This window comes from Mesoplodon mirus, assembly GCF_964341445.2.
Source record: "Mesoplodon mirus genome assembly, chromosome: 9".
NCBI lineage: Eukaryota > Metazoa > Chordata > Mammalia > Artiodactyla > Ziphiidae > Mesoplodon > Mesoplodon mirus.
In genome coordinates this window covers 102,202,076-102,223,445 of record NC_138985.1, presented here as the reverse complement: position 1 = coordinate 102,223,445, position 21,370 = coordinate 102,202,076, and the positions used below count along the sequence as shown (strand labels likewise).

The window sequence follows — 21,370 nt, the reverse complement described above, 5'->3', positions numbered from 1 at the left end:
GGGGCTACTCTTCATTGCGGTGCGTGGGCTTCTCATTGCGGTGGCTTCTCTTGTTGCGGAGCACAGGCTCTAGGCGCGCGGGCTTCAGTAGTTGTGGCTCACGGGCCCTAGAGCACAGGTTCAGGAGTTGTGGCTTACGGGCTTAGTTGCTCCACGGCATGTGGGATCTTCCCAGACCAGGGCTCAAACCCTTGTCCCATGCATTGGCAGGCGGATTCTTAAACCAATGTGCCACCAGGGGGTGTCCAGGAAGCTTCTTCTCTTGAAAGTTGCAGGTGATGCCGCAAAGCCTGAGGGGAAGTGACCCAGGGCCTCAATCACCAGACGGTTCTGCTATAGTCATTCTGGAGGGTGTGCTGCTTACTAAGGTGTCTGCTGAGCAGCTCGGCTCCTGAGCGCCAGAGAGGTCATGAAAGGCCTCAGCAAGTCTGCGGCCAGTGTGTCTCTGCAGGAAGGACGGTGTGCCCGGTACACGGCACTCCTCCCTGCAGTTCTGAGCTCGGGCTCAAGAGCTACCGCAGTCCCTGGTCCCTTCCTGCTGCTCAGACACTCTTTGGCATGGTGCCCATGAAAGGGGCCCTGCCTGGGAACATTTTTTTTTCTGTCTCTTTCTTTCCTTGTTTTGCTTTGGGGGCAAAAGCTCCTTCCCAAACCACAGTGACATTGCACTATGGGGGGGAGCAGCCATCACACCATTTAGCCAATGAAATCCTCTCCCTCTGTGTCTCAGATGGCTGCGTTAGCATATTCAGACAACACCCGCCCATACATCAGTGAGGCTGGCAGCGTCCTTTAGTGTTCTTGACAGTCATGCTTCTATCTGGCCCAGAGGAATGACTGAAAGACGCCGGCGGGCCAGTGGGAAATGTCTCCCCCCACCCCCTTTCCCTGGCCCGCCACCCTCCTAAAAGAGAATGGGCAGCGAAGGAATCCCAGCTGCCACGGGGAGGAGACTGCTCACACTGGCTTTTCTTCTCCCCGTGTCTGGCAGCTGGTGTTGCGAATCAATGCCATTTATGAGGCCCGGAGAGGAAAGAAACGGGTGAAGAGACTGTCCCAGTCCACGGAGAGCAACTCAGGAAAAGGTAGGGCCCCGCCACCATCCCTTCTCCCCCAAGAATCTGAAAACAGAATCTTCCTAGAAGTGGCTTCCTGTTGTTTGGGGTTGACTCAGCAAGGAGGAGAACAAGTTGGGGGCTTTGGAAATATCCCCCACCATCCTGTCTCCCTGTGTATCCATCAGGTCAGCCTAGGGCTGCATGCTCTGACCTCACCATGGGAGCAACCTTCTTTGCTTAATATACATTAAAGGGGCCAGTATCTTTTGCTGTATTTATATAGGTACCATCTGAACTGAAGCCAAATTAATTTGGAAACACATGTAGTTGGACAAAGACATAGTTTGTTCATTACATTTAAATAGACAAAAAGAAAACAGCCCCTCTGAACTAGAAGTCTTGGATTTGTGCTACCACATATAAAAAGTTTCCTGCATTAGAAAAACCCACACTTGCAACTTTCTTCCTTTTGTTGTTGTGTTTTTTTGTCTAGTGACAGATGAGAACAGTGAGTCTGACAGTGACACCGAGGAGAAGCTGAAAGGTGAGAAGAGCAGTTGCTGTGCAGGGCGCGTGCAGGTGACTGGGAAGCTGCGAAGGTAGCCCTTCCTTTTCAGTGTGAGGGACGGGACACAGTGGCCTTGCACAAGCTTGTTGGGCAAGTCGTGAAAGTCTGAGCCTGGCCAGAGTGGGCCTGTTTGGTCCCTGAGCCTACAGCTCAGTTCTAGAGACCCAGGGTGGCTACCACAGCAGTGACACCCCCTTCCTGTGCCTTTCCGTTATGTCGTAGGTGTTTTTCACACCTGTGCAAGGTACAGTGTGCTGGCCTGGGGCTCCAGAGACCTGGGGCTCTTGCCCTACTCCTGGCTCTGTGATCTGGAGAAAATCACTTGAGATCCAGGGCCTCTAGCTCCTCATCTGTCAAATGAAGCCGCTGAAATTATTGGTCCCTGTAGATCTAAATTTGGTGATCTCAGTCTAGGCTTTAGTGAGTTTTCCACAACTTTTCAGACCCTAAGGGGAAGCCGAAGAAAGCCATAGTCCAGGGCTGCTCAGTGAGGTGATGGGGACCCGTCTGCTCAGTGGCCCTGCTTCATTTGCCTCCAGCGCTCACCACCTCTGGAATGAAGCCAGTCACTTCCATTGCACAGAATGGTGGCAGGAGAGAAGGCAGATGGGGTTCCTGAGTTAGTCAGGTCTCTGCCAGCTGAGCCACACGGAATGTTTTCAAAGCTCCCAGCTCCAAAAGCTCTAGGGTCTGGATTTTGTCACATCCCCCAAACTGAAAGATGAAGGAAGTGAGTGAAGGGAGGAGTCCCCACCCCATGTGACAGAGGAACCCAAGGGTCACTCAAGCCGCTGCCCCAAGTCCAGACAGCAGATCCCACATTCCAGGCTCCTGCACCCCGATTAGCCTGGTGGCCTGGCGGGTGTTGCTCCAACTAGGACTCTGGCAAGAATCCCAAATAAAGAGCTTTATAGTAATTTGTTAAATGTGGGAACACTCTTTTAGGATTATAAAAAGTTCTTTGAGTTAGGAATTACACAACGGGTTGCAGCTCTGTGCAATTCCACATTGGGAGTGAGTCATTTTGAGGCGTTCTCTCCCTCCCTCCCTCTCTCTCTCTCTCTTTCCCTCCCTCCCTCTCTCCCTCCCTCCCTCTCTCTCCCTCCCTCTCTCCCTCTCTCTCTCTCCCTCCCTCCCTCCCTTTCTCCCTCCCTCCCTCCCTTTCTCCCTCCCTCCCTCTCTCTCCCTCCCTCTCTCTCTCTCTCTCCCTTTCTCTCTCTCTCTCTCTCTCCTCTCTCCTCTCTCCTCTCTCCTCTCTCCTCTCTCCTCTCTCCTCTCTGCTCTCTGCTCTCCTCCCTCTAGCCCACAGCCAGCGCCTGGTCAATGTGAAGTCACGCCTGAAGCAGGCTCCAAGATACCCATCACTGGACCGGGAGCTCGTCGAGTACCAGGAGAGGCAGCTCTTCGAGTACTTTGTGGTCGTGTCTTTGCACAAGAAGCAGGCCGGGGCTGCCTATGTGCCCGAACTCACCCAGCAGTTCCCTCTGAAGGTACAGGGTGGGCCAGGCGTCTGCAGCCTGCCAGGGACTGCAGCATTCTTGACAAAATCTTATTGGGACTCACGGTTTCAGGGAGGTACAGGAGCCCAAAGTGCTTAGAATTTCAAAAATGGGTCCTAATTAAGGTATATCAGAAGGAAAAAACTGCTGCTGGAGAATTTGCGAAGTCCGAGGAGGTGTGAGAGTCAAGACTCAAAGCAGGGACCAAAATACTTACCCCCTTCCTGTGGTCACTGTGCTGACTGTACTGTCCTCTTCATCCTCCCCATCTCCTTATCCAGCCACGTCTCTTCCCAACCTGTCCTAGAAGCTTCTTTCCATCAGCTGCACAACTCTTCCTAAGGAATGTCATGTTTGTGTCCATGCTACACACCCCTATGTGCCCTGTGTGCCTCTGTATGTGTGTATGCATGAGAATCCTGTTCTGTTCTCACATGGGTCATGGCTGTGTGGATGTGGCTTTACCATATATTAAATCATGGCTCCTAAAATGAAACGGCGCTCAATAAAGCCGAAAATGACATGGCCTAGAATATATAAATTATTCTTAGCCTTTGACATCTGTAATAAAGAGCTTCCACCGCATTCTAATTCAGTTCAGCCAGAATTTACTGAGACCCTTTTACTTTCAAGCTGTTTTCTGCTTGGCCCCAGGGCATTACAAAGATGAGCAAAATGTGTTTCCTGTCCTCAAGGAGCTTACACTCTGATAGGAGGGCATGAGATAAGCCTACAAAGACTCACGAGGTACAATGTGACAGTCTCTGTACAGTTCATACAGTGCAGGTGCTCAGGGACAGGAACAGGGGAGGGCGCTCATGTCCTAGTCCCATCAGGGCCTCCCTTTGCTGCCACCACCCAAGCATTAATCCCAGCATCTACCAAGACCTAGGTTCCAGCTGTCCCTCTCCTCCTTTCTCGGGCCAACCTTCCTTCTGTCCTGCGCACTGGGTTCCAGCACAGCAATCAAGTCCTCTGCTTGGAGTTTAGGATGGAAATAGGTATAACTGAAATAAACCACAGGCACCAGCCCTCCACACCGGCACTTATTCCACTTCCTCTATCTCAGCTCCAGGGATGATGCTGTGAAAACCCCAGTGCTATGGGCGTGCCCGTATTTAGTTGAGAACCACACTTGCATCAACGGATGAAGGACTGTCCTATTATTTTATTTACTTCCTTTGGGGCGTAGCACAATGTTATACATATAGCAATACTTAACCAGTGTTCCAGGAGTAAAAGCGTTAATTTGTGAATGAATTAATGAATCAACCTAACTAACGAATGCTTGAGTTTCCAACATGGAATCTCCAGACTCCTAGACATCACATTAAAACTTTTTTTGAGTGGAAAGTTACATAGTCACTGTTGAAAGGCGGACTAATCCAGAAATGTATAAAGAAAAAAGTCATCTGTAATCCCACAGAGATCATCACTGTTAGCATTTTATTGTGTTTTCTTCCAGTCTTTTCTCATAATATAATTTTCTTACAAAACTGAGATCATACATTGTGTAATTTCCGTGCCATGGTTTATAAACCTGTCATTGTTTATAAACATACTTAATACAAATTCTAAAACATCATTTTTTTTTTTTTTTTTTTTTTTTTTGTGGTATGCGGGCCTCTCACTGTTGTGGCCTCTCCCGCTGCGGAGCACAGGCTCCGGATGCGCAGGCCCAGCGGCCATGGCTCACGGGCCCAGCCGCTCCACGGCATGTGGGATCTTCCCGGACCGGGGCACGAACCCGTGTCCCCTGCAACGGCAGGCGGACTCTCAACCACTGCGCCACCAGGGAAGCCCCTAAAACATCATTTTTGAAATTACATAATGCTGCATTCTGTGGGTATACCCTAATCTATTATTTTTTTAGTATATTTATTTATTTATTTATTTTTGGTTGCATTGGGTCTTCGTTGCTGTGCGTGGGCTTTCTCTAGTTGCGGCAAGCGGGGGCTACTCTTCATTGCGGTGCGCGGGCTTCTCATTGCAGTGGCTTCTCTTGTTGCGGAGCACGGGCTCTAGGCGCGCGGGCTTCAGTAGTTGTGGCATGCGGGCTCAGTAGTTGTGGCTCACGGGCTCTAGAGCTCAGTCTCAGTAGTTGTGGCTCATGGGCTTAGTTGCTCCGCGGCATGTGGGATCTTCCCAGACCAGGGCTCGAACCCATGTTCCCTGCTTTGGCAGGCGGATTCTTAACCACTGTGCCACCAGGGAAGCCCCTACCCTAGTCTATTTAACCACTCTCTTTCTGTTGGAAATGTATCTTGCTGCCAGTATTCCTTTAGATGTATATTTTTAATGTTACGCTGATCATTCTTCATATGCATTTTTGCATGCCGGGCTGCTTTATATCTCCTTTCCTTCACTTGCTCCCTCTGTCAGAAGGCCCCTTTTCTCCTTCAGCCTACTCATTTTTAACTCTTCATGAGTTTTATCCTCCACCCCTATAGCCACTTTCATCAAGGTTTACACTCCATATTTGCACACTAGAGATCCTGCCTGCCGTATTCCATTAAATGCTTGATACCTTGCAGTTATCTTTATGACAACTCATGGAGGCCAGGCTGTTTTCCAGCCATCTGTGATTGTTTGTATTTGTAAGAGAGATCTCCATGTGCCACTTCCTATAAATGTGCTCCTGTGCATGTAAGAGCATGTATGTGCACATACGGGTTGATAAGTCATACACTGATGACAGTGTGTGTAAGCACATGTGTATATACACATATTTATGGGTATCGTGCATGTGGTCTGAGGGTGGGTTCATCCAAATGGTGACTGGGCCACGTTGAAAAGCGCTAGAACTCATTTCCCTACGAGGCCTACGCTTCAGTTCTCTAATGCCGTTTCCACTGTGGAGAAATGTCATTGTTCCTTCCTTTTGTTTTATTTATAGTTTGGGGTCCTTCGCTCTGTGATGATTAATGACCCCTTCCAACAACTACACCCAGCTGGTATTTGCTTCTCTGCAAGACTGTCCAAGGGTAATCAAAAATTATTGCTTTGGCAACAGTCTGAGCTAGTGAATTATCAACTCAAAGACTGTTCCAGGACCATCTGGAATCCTCTGAGTCATGGATAGAAGAGAGAACAATTATACAGAAAAGAAAGAGTGACTATTTATTCTGAAGAAGAAAAACTAAAGGACAATTAATGACTGGCTTTCAGTCTACATATGGTGACTGTGTTTCACTCATTGATAGTTGTCTCAACCATTAATAGTAGTAGCAGCTTTAGTTAAATTTGATCTAGCCTAAGAGGAGTCATACTAGAAGTGGGTTTTCAAATTGAAAGCCATCAGCCCGGTGCTCTATTCCTTTGGATGCTCCCTTCAGAGACCTCTTTTCTCTGAAATTTCATGGCCTTGGGAAGGCTTGTAGATCCTCTGTGAAGGAGTCAAAGGTACTGTTGGCCTGCAGATGTCAGAAACTCTCTGCCAGCCTGGTTTAAGGTGGAGGCCAATGGCAAACTATGAGAAACAAAATAAGAAACTATGGAAAATATTATAGTAAGAATTTAGGTTAGACATTACAATTTCGTAACTTTAGAAATTCATACTCCACTCACTTCAAATATCTGATATTTCAAATGACTGACGATAATTTTAGCATAATTTTTTTTCTTTAACTGTTTATAAAGGAAATTTAACAAGTGTAAACCTATCATCAACACCACAACAAAAGCCAACAATTCTTCCCAACACGTTAGAAGTACCAATTTATAAGCTAACTGTACTAATTATAAACTATTCCTTTTTGTATCCCAAACTTATACCTAGAGTGCCTTTGTTTTTTAATTGAGACAAAAAAACACACACAACATAAAATTCTCCATCCCAACATCTCCCAGTGTACAGTACAGTATGGTTAACTGTATGTGCATTGCTGTCCAACAGATTCCCCAGAATGAGATGCTTTTTTTAGCACAGATAACCTGTTCAGACACAGAACGAGCAGACTCATGGCTTTAAATATCATCTCTAAATCAGACTTCATTGATTCATTCCATTTTGAAATGAGATGATATTCATCCAGTCTGTGATATGTCAGATAAATCAGAGAGAGAGAGAAAGACAGACAGGCTAGAGATTAAGATCATTTTGATTCTTTACTAGATTCCATACTAGCTGTGTGATCATGGACAAATCACTTAACTTCCTGGGGCTTATTTTCTTATCTCTAAAATAAGAAGGTCAGGCTGGATGATATCTAGTTTTCCTTTAGTTCTGACATTCAAAGACTTCCTGAGGGCTTCCCTGGTGGCGCAGTGGTTGAGAGTCTGCCTGCTGATGCAGGGGACACGGGTTCGTGCCCCGGTCTGGGAAGATACCACATGCGGCGAAGCGGCTGGGCCCGTGAGCCATGGCCGCTGAGCCTGCGCGTCTGGAGCCTGTGCTCCGCAACGGGAGAGGCCACGACGGTGAGAGGCCTGCGTACTGCAAAAAAAAAAAAAAAAAAGACTTCCTGAAATGAGTTAAATTTCACCATATAATATAATTTAGCTGGATGTAGTCACTAAAAAGTGTTATCTTTGCCTAGATCAAGGAGGGGCACATTTGCCTGGGCCCAGAGGTCAGAAGACTGGATTTGAGGCTCTGCCTTGCAGATTCATGAGTCTCCGATTTGGAAGGGATTGCTATGACAGCGTTTCCTTATTGATTAGAATACTTACATTCCAGAATGTTCTGCATAGAGAACATTTCTCTAAAGCACACTTTTTTTCCTCCTCACTTCCCCCATAAGATTATAGTTGAAACTGCCCTGGGGACAAAAAGCCCCAAGCAGACTGAGCTGCAGACCCTCCTCAAAGTGGAGATTAAGGTGGCAGTCATGACTTCAGGAAGGCGGGAGATGGGCTCTTGCCAAGCACCTGCCTCACTCTCCAGTGCTGGGGTCTATTCTCCAATCTTCTCTCGCTCTTCTCCCTGCAGTTGGAAAGGTCTTTCAAGTTCATGAGAGAAGCTGAGGACCAGCTGAAGGCTATCCCCCAATTCTGTTTCCCTGACGCCAAGGACTGGACTCCTGTCCAGCAGTTTACCAGGTATGTGCTGGCATCCCCCTCCCCTCCTGCAAAGACTAAAGCAAGAACTCGAGGGGGTCATAGATGGTAGACCCCATAAGTCGGTCCTACTGTTGAGTGATCCTGGGGGGCCCGAGTGTAGCAATTTCCTCCACAGGTGTTTTTAAAACCTGCCTGAAGACAAGAATCACCTTGCTAAGTTTGCAGATTCCCAGACCTCCCACTCCACCTGGGAGTGTGTTTCATAAGCTGACGTGATGGGCAATAAGGTAATTCATAGCCTAGGAAAACATTGCCCGTCACTAATACTTGTCCAGCGCTCTGGAAACATTTCTTCAGTAGCCCATCCAGCTGTTACTCGGATTGTGATAAGTTTACATTTCTGTTTTAACCCATGTTGTTGGATACCAATATTTTTTTATCAGATATTTCAGTAACTAACCAAACTCAGGAGGCTCCAAATCCTAAGTGTTTGAGGGATACTGAGTTCCTTGAAGTTGGCCCAGCAGTCTTTAGGGACGGTCCAGGCCTCGGGCTGGCCTGTACAGACAGTGCCTAGGAGAGCCGCGCAAGGGGCAGTTCTGAGAGGGGCACAGAAGTGTCCTACTCTTCCACTGATCCCTCGCTGAGGCACATCCCTAGATCAGCAGATGCCACCGCACTCCCGGGCTCAGATAATGACTGCTGTGTGCATGCAATGGGATGGCCCAGGTGATAGGATTATATGAGGACTCAGGGTGAGAAGAAAATTCCTCACTTCCTCTCAGGACGCAGCGACACTTTAGATCTCCCTGTCCCTGACACAGACTCCAAAGCTGTAGGTGACCAGAGCCCCAGCCCAGAGGTGGACCAGCCAGACAGCGAGCAGCCCTTTTGGACAGCCTCCTCCAGAATGTCCCCTGGTTGCTCAACGCGATGTGACTTTGGTTTTGTTTTGCTTTGTAACGTGCTTTTGTTTTCCCAACCACAGTGAAACATTCTCGTTTGTCTTAACTGGAGAAGACGGGAGCAGGAGGTTCGGTTACTGCCGAAGACTGCTGGTCAGTACGCTCTGCTCTCAGGCAGCAAGAGCTCTGTGCAGAGCCGGCGCTGGCTTCCTGGGGTCCCACTCACCACGTGCCACACGAGTAGGGGCAGGAGGTGTAGCAAGTTCACCGGGGCAGTTAAAACCAGGGAGGAATATCTGGGGGTCCACGTTGAGTCTTACGGGTAGACGGGAACATTGTCTGTCTCCTTTGGAAAGAAAATACTTTCTGCATTGTTTTCCCTGCCAAATAAATGACCTTTCTCTCCTCAAGCCAAATGTCCTTTCTAATAAAGTGTGCTAAACAGACTTTGAGAGCTTACAGAGAACATTCATAATAGTTGTTAGGGCAGAAGAAGGATGGCTTTATTGTTGATGACGCAGATAATTTGTGTCTCCTTGAGAACATTAACCTTTAAAAGTCAGAAACTTATTTCAATGAAGTGATTATGCCAAAACACTAAAGAACGGGTCTTTTTGAGGCCCATTTTGGGGACAGTCTTCTGTAGTGGCAAATCATTTTCCACCGAGAGTGTATTTTAGTCTTTTCATAAATAGGCTAATAGAGTCAAGAATAATGCATGGCACATAGTGGCTGTTTAGTAGTTAGTGAAGAAAAAGTATGGATAATAATTGAAAAAGTTAAGTGGGATAATAAATTTTGTTGATATAATTACTTTAGAGTTCAAGTGTTGAGATTGTTTTCCTTTTTTGTTTTGAAAGTTAAAAGTCAGTTTCCAAAAAGGATTTTCAGAAATGATTTCTCATTCAGAATTATTATAATAATGATAAAGAATAAATAATTTCCTTGAGAGGAATTACAGTGATGTGGGTAAACAAGTTAAGATTCCTTATTTTATGGTTCTATAGGCCATATTGAGCACCTGCTATGTGCACAACATCCTTGATTTGGTCCCTTTGGGAGAATTAAAAAATATGTCTACGTAACCAGAAGTGCTTTCACCTGTAAGACGGGGTATTGGTAACTGCTTACCTCACTGATTTTCAAAAGCTATGGTGTATGGAAACAATAGGCACCATGTTAAAAACATTTGGGGTCTTTCCTCCCCTGAGATTGGTAACACTCATGATTTCCTTGTGTTTCACTCCAAAAAGCCTGGTGGCAAAGGAAAGCGTCTCCCTGAAGTTTACTGCATCGTGAGCCGCCTGGGATGCTTCAGCCTCTTTTCAAAGGTGAGGACCTGGGCCTCAGAGAAGGGAGGGAGGGAATGCAGGACAGGGTCCAGGAGGACACAAGACACACCCTAACCCCCCCGTGACTTTTATCCTCTTATTCCCCCACCCGTTTTCCTTCCCACTTCTTCCTCCTCCCTTCCTTGAGCCTCATCTATTCTCTAATCTTTAGGACAGGAAATGAGTTGATGAAGGTTGTGGCCCAGAAAGTGGGGGAGGGGAGAAGGTCAAAGTCATTGCAGTTGAGGATGGGAGGGACAGAGAACTCCAGAATGTTCCATACATTTTACTTTCCTGAAGCATTATCTTTTGTCACATTATGTGTTGTGTATATGTGTCGTGTGTATATCTGTTGTGTGTGTGCAAGATTTGTTATCTCAAGACTGCTCTATCAAAATCTTAGTATAATTTGGTCCTTCTTTTTGGAAAATGAGCCAATATATCAAGACATAGGGATTGCCCTGGTGAATTGGCTCACCCACCCCAGTATTCCGGAATGGTGTGTAGGAGATAATTACTATGCTCTATGATGCCAATCTCAAAAGTTAGGTATAATTCAACGTTTTTTCCTGTGTTAACCAGACGTGAATATATAATCCATAAATTTTTTTTTTTTGGCCACACCACACAGCATGCAGATCTTAGTTTCCCAACCAGGGATCGAGCCCATGCCCCCTGCAGTGGAAGCCTGGAGTCTTAACCACTGGACCGCCAGGGAAGTCCCTCCATACATTTTTTTTTAAATCCTTCTTGAGCACGTATTTCAGTCTGAGCTTTCTTTTAGAGAATTGAAGTCCTACATCTGCTGTCCACGGATGTAAGCAGCACTCCCTAAAAGCATTCCGACACAAAAGTCTCCCTCCTGCCCACCCTCCTCCTGAACTCAGAGGAAGCCCGAATTATACTGATGTAGTGTGACCTCTTGCCACGGTAGAACTTGTATGCAAGTCTGAGGTAATTAATGTTATCAGTGTAATCTGAGTCACGGTCTTAACCTCCACTCCACCTGAAGTGGTAATCATCGTACATTAAAGTCAGTCATTTACACGCTGTAGCACAGATATGCATTGCTGCTCATGCCAGTCTTCAACATGGGTTTGTTTAAGCATGGAAATAAGGCTGTAGGTCGTAGCCCTTGTTGTTGTAAGATTGCTTATGAATCTAGGAGTAAACAGCTGATGTGAGGTAGCCCAGCACCCAGTGGCAGCTTTGGAGTTCACATAAGCTGCATTGCTATGTCACGGGCAGGGGGTGCAGGGCAAGTTAACATCCTCACATACTCGTGTGATGCACAGTCCTGCATTTTCTTGTCAGTGTTGTGACAGCGTATTTTTTAAGACCGTAGTATGAAGACTTGCCACAGATCACACAGCACATCTTCAGCACATAACCACAGACAAAGCTTTGGCTAAATGATTCCAAGATCTCAAGCTATTTCTAGGTGAGGGACAAGGATAACTAAAATGGCAAATTGTCCTTTAGTACAGAAAGAGGAATCATGGATAAGAACAACTCTCAGAATCTCTGAAGAAAGGCAGAAGTATTGCTACAATAATGCTATGTAACAAACCACCGTGGCGTAAAGCAGCCATCATTTCCTCTCACAGAGGGGCGGGCAGCTGGGGTCCGGCTCTGCCGGTCGCCATGGGCTCACTCATGTGCTGCGAGTAGGCTGGGGGTTGGCTAATCTAGGCTGGCTGTGCTGTGCTTAAGGCTGCAAGTCTGGCTGAGGGTCTGGTTCACACATCTGTCACCTCCCTTAGACAGTAAGCTGTCCCATGCGTGCTCTTCTCGCAGCTGTGGCAGGGGCATGATCGGGCGAACAGAAACAAACACATAAGGCGGGCCTCCTAAAGCCTGGGCTTAGAACTGGCACACTGTCACTTCTGCCTCATTCTGCTGGCACAGTCGTCCTCAACCTTTTTCTCATTATTGATCCCCTAAGCAGCCTTTTTAGATATTTGTTTCTCAATTGCCTCCCCTCCCCATGGAATTATTTTTAATTTTTTGTCTTTTTATTGTGCTAAAATATACGTAACATAAACTTTACCATTTCAGCCACTGTTAAGTGCCCAACTGATTGGCATTATGTTTATTCACATTGCTGTGCAGCCGTCACCCCCATCCATCTCCAGAACTTTTTCATCTTCTCAAACTAAAACTCAGTACCCGTTAAACACTAACGCTCTGTCCCCTCCTCCCCCAGCCCCTGGCAACCACCACTCTACTCTACTGTCTGTCTCTTTTATGAATTCGACTCTAGGATCTCATGTAAGTGGAATTATACATTAGTTGTCCCTTTGTGTCTGGCTTATTTCACTTAGCAGTGTTTTCAAGGTTCATCCATGTTGTAGCACGTATCAGTATTTTATTCCTTCTTATGGTTGAATAATATTCCACTATATGGATATCACGTTTTGTTTATCATTCATCAGTTGATGGGCATTTAGGTTATTTCCATTTTTTGGCTACTATGAATAATGCTCTGTGAACATTCATGCACAAGTTTTCATGTGAACATGTTCTCATTTCTCTTTGTTAAATACCTAGGAGTGGAATTGCTGGGTCATATAGTAACTCTATGTTTAACTTTCTGAGGAGCTGCCAGACTGTTTTCAAAAGAAAAACTTCACTAGTTTACATTCCCACCAGCAGTGTATGAGGGTCCCAATTTCTCCACGTCCTCACCAATACCTGTTACCTGTGTTTTATTTCAGCCATCTTAATGGGTATGAAGTGGTATCTCATTGGTTTTGGTTTGTGTTGCCCAAATGGCTACCCACCAGGGAAACTTTTGTTTTAATTTATTTTATTTATTTATTTGGCTGCATTGGGTCTTTGTTGCTGCGCGCGGGCTTTCTCTAGTTGTGGCGAACGGGGGCTACTCTTCGTTGCAGTGTGCGGGCTTCTCATTGCGGTGGCTTCTCTTGTTACAGAGCATGGGCTCTAGGCGCACGGGCTTCAGTAGTTGTGGCACATGGGCTCAGTAGTTGTGGCTTGTGGGCTCTAGAGCGCAGGCTCAGTAGTTGTGGCGCACGGGCTTAGTTGCTCCGTGACATGTGGGATATTCCTGGAGCAGGGCTCAAACCTGTGTCCCCTGCATTGGCAGGCAGATTCTTAACCACTGTGTCACCAAGGAAGTGCCCCCCCAGAGAAATTTTAATTCCATAGATATATCGCATATCTGTTTATGTACTATGGCACCTTAGAAGGCTATAAACCCTCACAATATCTAAGTTTTTCACCACCAACCCCCAAACCAATTTTTACCTCTTTGGGGGTGCTATTCTTCCCATTGAGAATGCATATATCAATCCAGTAAGTCACATGGCCATACCCGTGTGACAAACAGGACAGTTTTCAAAGTCAAGGGGGCAAGAAACTATACTTCACCCCTTTAGTGGGAGAAATTACAGAGTCACGTAGAAGAAGAGTGGCTGCATAGAGGAGAGAATTGGGGCCCTAACACACAAGGTGAAAGAGACTTTGTCTGGCCTGATGAGGACAACGGGCTTCCCCACAATGCCTCAGCCTCTGTGGCAGGCCCACTTCATCTGGAACAGAGCTACACCCTGGTGACCTGACTTCAGGATAGCTGAGCTGCTTTTCTGCCCCTTGCAGATCTTGGATGAGGTGGAAAAGCGACGAGGCATCTCTCCCGCCCTGGTCCAGCCTCTCATGCGGAGTGTCATGGAAGCCCCTTTCCCAGCCCTGGGCAAAACCATTGTTGTCAAGAACTTCTTGCCAGGATCAGGAACTGAGGTAAGCCATCAGAGTCCTTTCCTATCCTGGGGGGGAGTAGCCCAGACAGTGGCCAAGTCCCAGTGGTCCCAGGGGCTGGCTTCCAGTGGGCTGTCACATTCAGTGATGTCCTCTTGCTCCTCAGCCTGGCCCAGGTCACCCATCTCTAAGAGTATCATAAATTCCACCCTAAGTCCAGTCCATCCAGCCCAGGATTCTGGCTCAGAACTATGCCAGGGCAGTGAACATCTTTAGCTTCTCTTATTAGCCTACTACCTTCATAAATAGTATTTAAACCTATTTAGGTTTTTGGTCTGCATCACCTCTACCACTTTATAGTATAAAGCAGATTCTTTTCAGGGAAGATAAGCTCAGGTACTACTTTTTATTCATCCTAGACTTTGAAGCATGTCCCTTTCCTTGGCTGGGCTGGGATTTGATGCCAGAGCTTGTTTTCATCCTTCCCATTCCCTGTGTGTGACTCTGTGGATATCAGAGGGCAGATCCCATTCAGTCTTTTTTTTTTTTTTTTTTGCGGTAAGTGGGCCTCCCATTCAGTCTTGAGTCTCTAGTTCTAAAGGCCCTCAGAAGAGCAGGTCACCTCTGGGGACAGGGGAAGGATGAGGATGTGTCTGGGATCTTCTGGAACAACCCAACTTCCCAGCACAGAGAGGAGCAGTCTCCCTGTTGCTGGAGAATCCTCAACCACCCCTACAGACGCAGGTGGCTTGGCTATGGGGGTGTCACCCTTAGTGAGCCCCACTGTGTGGGCAGCACCGGGCAGGTGCCGTGCTGAGAGTAGAAGCCAGTCTCTGCTCACCAAGAAGGAGTCAGCTATTGAAAAAGAAAAACCTGCACATGAGTAATGACTTGAACTCAGGAACATTTCAACAAGTACAGAGTGAGAATATACACACACTAAGCATACAAGCTGAAAGAGCTGTCATTGGGAAGGGGCTGGAATGGGGTTGAGTTCATTACGTATCGCCTTCTAGAGGAGGTGAGTCTTAAAAGAGGTGCTTGGATCTGCTGGTCCTCCTGCGTGAGCCTGTGATTCCCATGTGAGGCGGAGACGCTTTGCTGTGGGGCTGTGAGGGACAGGACCTCAACAGTCATAGAACTCCCTGTGTGGGCTCCAGATACGTTATCGACAAGGAGGGTCTCCAACCATCCTGGGCCGAGGGCCTCTTGTTCTGCAGTCCTCTCTCCCCACCTCCGTCCAAACTGTCCTCACACACAGCCGTGAGACTGCGTCCCTACCAAACACACCTCCTTCCCCAGTCTCCTGCGATCTTTCTTTCCCCAGTCCCTTCTGTTTTCCTTTTTTTCTCTTTCCCTTTTCCACTGGCAGTGGGCCACCCCTGCTGCAGATTGCAGAGCCCCAGGGCTGCACTGCGTGTGAGAGGCCTGGCCCCCCTCATGCTGCTCCTGTTCCCCGGCAGGTGATTGAACTGTGCCGCCCTCTGGACTCCCGGCTCGAACACGTGGACTTTGAGTCTCTCTTTTCCTGTCTCAGCGTCCGACACCTGCTCTGTGTTTTTGCCTCCCTGCTTCTGGAAAGGAGGGTCATCTTCATCGCGGACAAACTCAGGTACCACCCGTGGCTACTCCTGCTAAGGTGTTTGAGCGGCGGGCGTCTCACACTGTCTGGAATCTGTAGGGTGGGGACTGCCTGGGATTGCAGAGGCAGCTCCTCTGAAGAAGGGGTGTGAGTCAGTGGGCAACTAAGGCTGGAGGTTTGTGAGGCACACCAGTTGTGTAAAGTGAGGTGAGCCCGCACTTCTATGCACTACTTTTCTGGTACTTGGTCTACTCTTCGCTCATTCTGCTTTGCGCTGGGCACCCTTCCATGTGCTAAGGAAAGAGGCATAAAAGACACAGAGCTGTCCTCAAAGAGGCCTCAATCCAAGGCGGGGAATGGAGAAGTAAACAGACCACCCAGCAGCATGTTGTAAAGGCTGACTAGAGGGCAGAGCGTTCTGGAGATCGCGGAGGGTGCTCATTCCCAGAGGGGACGAGTTCCCTGTGTCTCAAGATGAAGAGCAAGTAGAAAGCCCATTCTGGGCAAAAGGAGCTTTCTGTACAAAGGCAGGGAGATGGGAGGCCAAGAGCATCGCCTTCAGGAACTTGCAAAGCAGCTCAGTGTAGCTGAGCGGAGAGGAAAGCCCAGAGGAGAGCCAGGAACTGGCAGAGATGGGCAAGGCCCGGTGCATGGAGGGCTGCAGGACCACGGTGGAAAGCAGAGACAGAGCCTAAGGCACCCCTTCCTCTCAGTACTAACGTAAATCACACACAAGCTCACTACCCAGTGGGATGCACCCACATCCTCGTGGTCACATTCAGTGATTCGCAAAGCCCAGGCCACAAATCGAAGAAGATCCTGAAGGAGATGCAGGTAGGGATTTGGGTGAATTCTGAACTTTAAAAAAAAAAAATTCCTGGCATTTTCATCATTTCAAAGTACCAAATCAGAGCCTTCCTCGCTTTGGAACTGAGGCCATAGCTGCACCAGTGGCGGCTGCGGTTCCAGGAAGGGCTGAGACACGGGGCCCAGCTAGACGGGCCAACCGACCAGGAGAGGCAGGGAGGCCCGCTGAGGATCCATCTGGAAAGAAGAAATGCCAAAACGCGAAAACTGGAGGACTGTGGTTTGGAGAGGAGACATGACTCTCAACTCTAGAAAACGAAAGGGGAAAGAAGAATGGAAAGGGCAAAGCGTGTGAACGTGGGACCCATCAGGAGGCGTGGCGGGAAATGGAGCCCAGCCCCCCCTCCGCCGCAGCCCATCTGGTCACCTTGATGATGCTACTCTTTGGACAGCAGCCACTTGGCTACTCCCAGGCTGCTCCCACCCTGCCTTTGAGCCAGCTATTCACTTTTAATGTCATAGTTATTGTACTCCCTGTGTCCTTTTGTCAGCTCAGGAAGCAGGCCCTGCCTACAGCCTGCAGCTGGTGCTGGGCGCCGGGCAGCTCTCCAAGCTCCCTAGGCACTGGGGAATTCGGACCAGAGAGTTCTCCGGGTTAGGGCCCTGGAAGCTAAGGATGAGAAATAACCCTTCTGTGACCAGGATGGGATTTCATTGGCACTCGGGTAACTGTCTGTATTCTCTGGAAGCCCTGCCATCCCCCATTCCCCCACTGTCTTTAGTGGTCGAATTCTCAGGCTTTCCTTTAGGGGAGGGGAAAGTGATGGATCTCAGAAAGACCTAGGCAAGGAGTGGAAGGCCTACCAGGCGTGGAGATGGGGCAAACAGTCCCTTGAGGCGCTTGCTTCTGGTTTAAAGATGCTAGGCTCCGGAAGGGTCCAGCCTGAGAAAATGTCTGAGAAGGTGGGCGTGGCTCGAGAGGAGCGGCCACCAGGGCCTGTGGCCCCCGCCCTAACCCAGGCTTTCTTCATGGGGAAGGAGAACAGAAAGTATCACCTGTCTTTCTCATGAAGGTACAATGAAAGACAAGCTGGGAACAGAAAGGGAGGGGAGCCTCATCAAAGTCCAGTGCATCCCTGCAGGGCAGCAGAGGGCATGTGTCAGAGGCTCAGGGCACCAAGACACTGGGAAGTACTTAGGACAGAGATGTCTGGGAAGGGCCTTGGCCACCTCTACCTTGTCCCTGGACAGATTTCTGGGTTGACAGGTTGAACTCTGGGCATCCCCTCACACGGAGCTGCTGTAATGAGAGACAGTGGACGGTGAAGGGACCCCATCCCTGAGAATGGAGCCTGCCCTGCCCTGGGTCTTGGTCGGTCCTCCCAGCCCCCTCCCCTCCTGCTCTGGCAGGAGACAAGTCACTGCGGTGTTCTGATTAGAGGGACTTGGGAGTTTCTCTCGTCACCCCACCTGCCATGGTGCCTGGCACTCTGCCCTGAGAGATTTAGTCTCTTCAAGCAGCAAACACCCACGAGAGCGTAAAATGCCAGCTGTAGCTGCTGCACGCCGTTCTCGCCCTAGGGCCCTTACTGTCCACTGGCTGTTTTCTTTTGCAGCAGCTGCCAGACGTGGGGCACTGAGGAGGCGGCGTTTTTGTAGGGGAGGAGGCGGGGGCAGGGACATGGATAATTCTGTCGCCTTCTTTGCATCCGGAGCCAGGCCACGGTGCACTAATTAGTGTGTGCCTGTGCATGCATGTGCATATAAAATACCTGAATTACATGTTTAGACCCTTTACAACATTCAGGCTTGCACGTCCATCTCTCATCACACAAGAGGGGTCTTCCCGGATAGGGAGGAGGCCTGAACATCCTCAGCTGTTGGCCCCGGGTGTCCTCATTTAGGAAACAAGGGCTTGTCTGTGACCGGCCCCTCGGAGCTCTGACTTGCTAGGGCTTCAGTGTCTCATGGTCCCCAGAAGCAGCCCATGATTGTCCTGTTAAAAATGGCTCAAAGTGTTCTCCCTCTTGCCCAATAAATTATCTTTCCACCCAACACTAGTTCCATGTGGACCTGAAGAGGTGGGGAAATAAAGAAAGAAAGGCCCTGAGAGCTCTGAGGCAGGAAGAGAAGGAAACACAGCGTGAGCGAACCTGATGAGAATAACAACAGCGCAAGCGTGAGAGCAGGGAACGCTGGAAGCTGCCCTGGGCCAGGCTCCTCTAAGGGTTTGGCCTGTATTCTCTCAGGCTCTTGACAACTCAGTCAGTTAGGTTCTATTAGTAGGAAGCTAAAAAGCACACGGAGGTTAAGTCACTTTGCTCAAGGGAGGGGTCAGTGGGAGAGCCGGGATTCAGACAAGGTCAGCTGGCTCCAGGGCAAAGGAGGAAGTGGAGCAGGCCGCCGTGGTCTGGGGTGGGGGGGTGGAGGTAGTGTCTGTGAGGCTGTCCGTCTACAGTCTTCTTAAAAACATGCCATTAGGACACCCTTGGTGCTTGGCAATCAGGCCAGAATTGTCTCCTGAAGATGCTAAGACATCTGTGCTTTTCTCCCCAGGGCCCGCCCTCCCTTACAGCCTTCAGCCTTCCAGCCGGGCCCCCAGTGAGGCAGGTGGACTGGGTGACCTCCAAAGTCTCTCCCAGCTATGATATTCTCTGACTTTGTGGGCCAGGGCGCCCCAGGCCTCCTGGCACTGTGATCGCTGGTGTCTGCCCTCCCAGCGATCTTACCCCAGGACTTACTAAGGTCCCCCCACCCCAATTCCTGACCCAGGACTCATCCTCCTCAGGCATCCTGTGACTTTCAAAGTGCCCCAGGGGGGACTTCCCTGGTGGTCCAGTGGTTAAGACTCCGCGCTCCCAAGGCAGGGGGCCTGTGTTCGATCCCTAGTCAGGGCACTAGATCCCACATGCCTGCTGCAACTAAGAGCTCACATTGCTGCAACTGAAGATCCCACGTGTGGCAACTAAGAACCCACATGCCGCAACAAAAGATCCGACATGCTGCAACTAAGACCCTGTGCAGCCAAATAAATAAATAAATATTTTAAAAAACAAAAAAGGGGCTTCCCTGGTGGCGCAGTGGTTAAGAATCGCCTGCCAATCAGGGGACACGGGTTCGAGCCCTGGTCCAGGAAGATCCCACATGCCGCGGAGCAACTAAGCCCGTGTGCCACAGCTACTGAGCCTGCGCTCTAGAGCCCGCAAGCCACAACTACTGAGCCTGAGCGCCACAACTACTGAAGCCCGTGCGCCTAGAGCCTGTGCTCCGCAACAAGAGAAGCCACCGCAGTGAGAAGCCCGTGCACCACAATGAAGAGTAGGCCCTGCTCTCCGCAACTAGAGAAAGCCTGCGTGTAGCAACGAAGACCCAATGCAGCCAAAAATTGATAAATAAAATAAATTTTTTTAAAAAAAGTGCCGCAGGGCCTCCCTGGTGGCGCAGTGGTTGAGAGTCCGCCTGCCGATGCAGGGGATACGGGTTCGTGCCCCGGTCTGGGAGGATCCCATGTGCCGCGGAGCGGCTGGGCCCGTGAGCCATGGCCGCTGAGCCTGCGCGTCCGGAGCCTGCGCGTCCGGAGCCTGTGCTCCGCAACGGGAGAGGCCACAGCAGTGAGAGGCCCGCATACCGCAAAAAGAAAAAAAAAAAAAAAAAAAAAAAAGTGCCGCAGGGGACACCCACCTCATCTGCCCAGCTGTGAAGTGGGAGAGTAGACTGTGTAATTCCTGCGGGACCCGTCTAGCTCAAATGCTCTGGGATTCTATGAAGGCACTACTGAGGGAAAGTCAGCCCTATAACCAGACATCTGCCCCTCCCCACCCTCACGGAGGCCCACTCCCCTCCCGGGGGATCTGGTTCAGTAGAAACCATCCAGATAGTGTTTCCCTTAGAGGGGTTCTAATCGTGGGCCCTTCAGGGCGGGGAGGTGCTGAGGTGACTCACTGTGAGTGCTCTGCTAGTGGCCCTCTTCACCTTATGTGGGTGAAAGATAACTATACACCTTGTTGTGGATCTGCTCCCATGGGATCCCCAGGCCTCTGCTCTAGCCTGTGTTCAGCAGTTGGGGGCACCCTCTGCACCTCCTCTTGCAGCTTTAACTGCCCTCTTCTGAGGGGGCCTCAGCGCGGCCTTCTCTTTTGGGGCCTCTCTGACCCTCAGATGTGCCCCCTCCCCTAACAGGGAGCGCGCACAGGAAGTCTGCCTCACCTGAGAGGCAGAGACCTAGCTAATGATCGAAGCACAGAAACGCCATCAAAAAGCGTGGTGAGTGTGACGTCACTGAGGGAGAAAGCCAGAACCCTCCTTCTCTCCTCCGCTCCGCCTAAGGGTACTCCTCTGGGAGGCATCAGCCTCCATCTAGTTCTGATTTACGGGAAAATAGCTAGAGGGGATTGAAGTGTTTTTCAGCCAGGCCATGACAAACAAGTAGCTGGCCGCAAGCTGTCTGACCTGGCAAAGTCTATGAAGAAAGCCTTCAGCCTAAGTTCAGCCGGTACTTTCATCCTCATCAGCTGGCACCGCTCTCTACAGGCTGCACATGCACTGAGTTCCAGCCCTGCTTAGCGAGAAGCAGGCCTCTCCCGATTCCGTTCGTAGCCCCAGTCTTCTTCTTAAGACCACAGAGCAGGGCATGAGAACAGGGCATGCCGCAGACTCAGGGAGTGGCCCCGTGACATTGCAGGGTGGACATCAGCCTGCTTGAGGCCTGTAGTCACTGCCACCAGCACCCTCTGCATCGCACGACTCATCTGCTCAGCACCGCGGCTGCGTCTGCCCACTGCACAAGGGAAGAGCTGGGAGCCGTGGCAAACACCGTGTGAGTTACAGAAGGGTTTTAAGTTGAGCCAAAAATCTATCGAATTTAGAATAACATTTCTGCTCCGTTTCATCTCTAGGGTG

The 21,370-nt window shown here is 49.4% G+C and overlaps 1 protein-coding gene across 5 annotated transcripts in view; it reads left to right on the top strand.

The window, feature by feature from the left end:
• The window catches only part of DENND2A (DENN domain containing 2A), a 102,378-nt gene that overhangs the window by 65,131 nt on the left and 15,877 nt on the right, over positions 1-21,370 (top strand). For 4 of the 5 annotated variants that reach the window (XM_082631696.1, XM_082631694.1, XM_082631692.1 and 1 more), the window contains 8 exons: positions 992-1,085; positions 1,552-1,602; positions 2,929-3,116; positions 8,056-8,165; positions 9,115-9,184; positions 10,285-10,362; positions 13,984-14,124; positions 15,546-15,694. In XM_082631696.1, coding sequence (XP_082487822.1) covers positions 992-1,085; positions 1,552-1,602; positions 2,929-3,116; positions 8,056-8,165; positions 9,115-9,184; positions 10,285-10,362; positions 13,984-14,124; positions 15,546-15,694 — 881 coding nt within the window. The remainder of the gene's footprint in view (positions 1-991; positions 1,086-1,551; positions 1,603-2,928; positions 3,117-8,055; positions 8,166-9,114; positions 9,185-10,284; positions 10,363-13,983; positions 14,125-15,545; positions 15,695-21,370) is intronic. The other variant, XM_082631695.1, reaches the window with a different exon arrangement.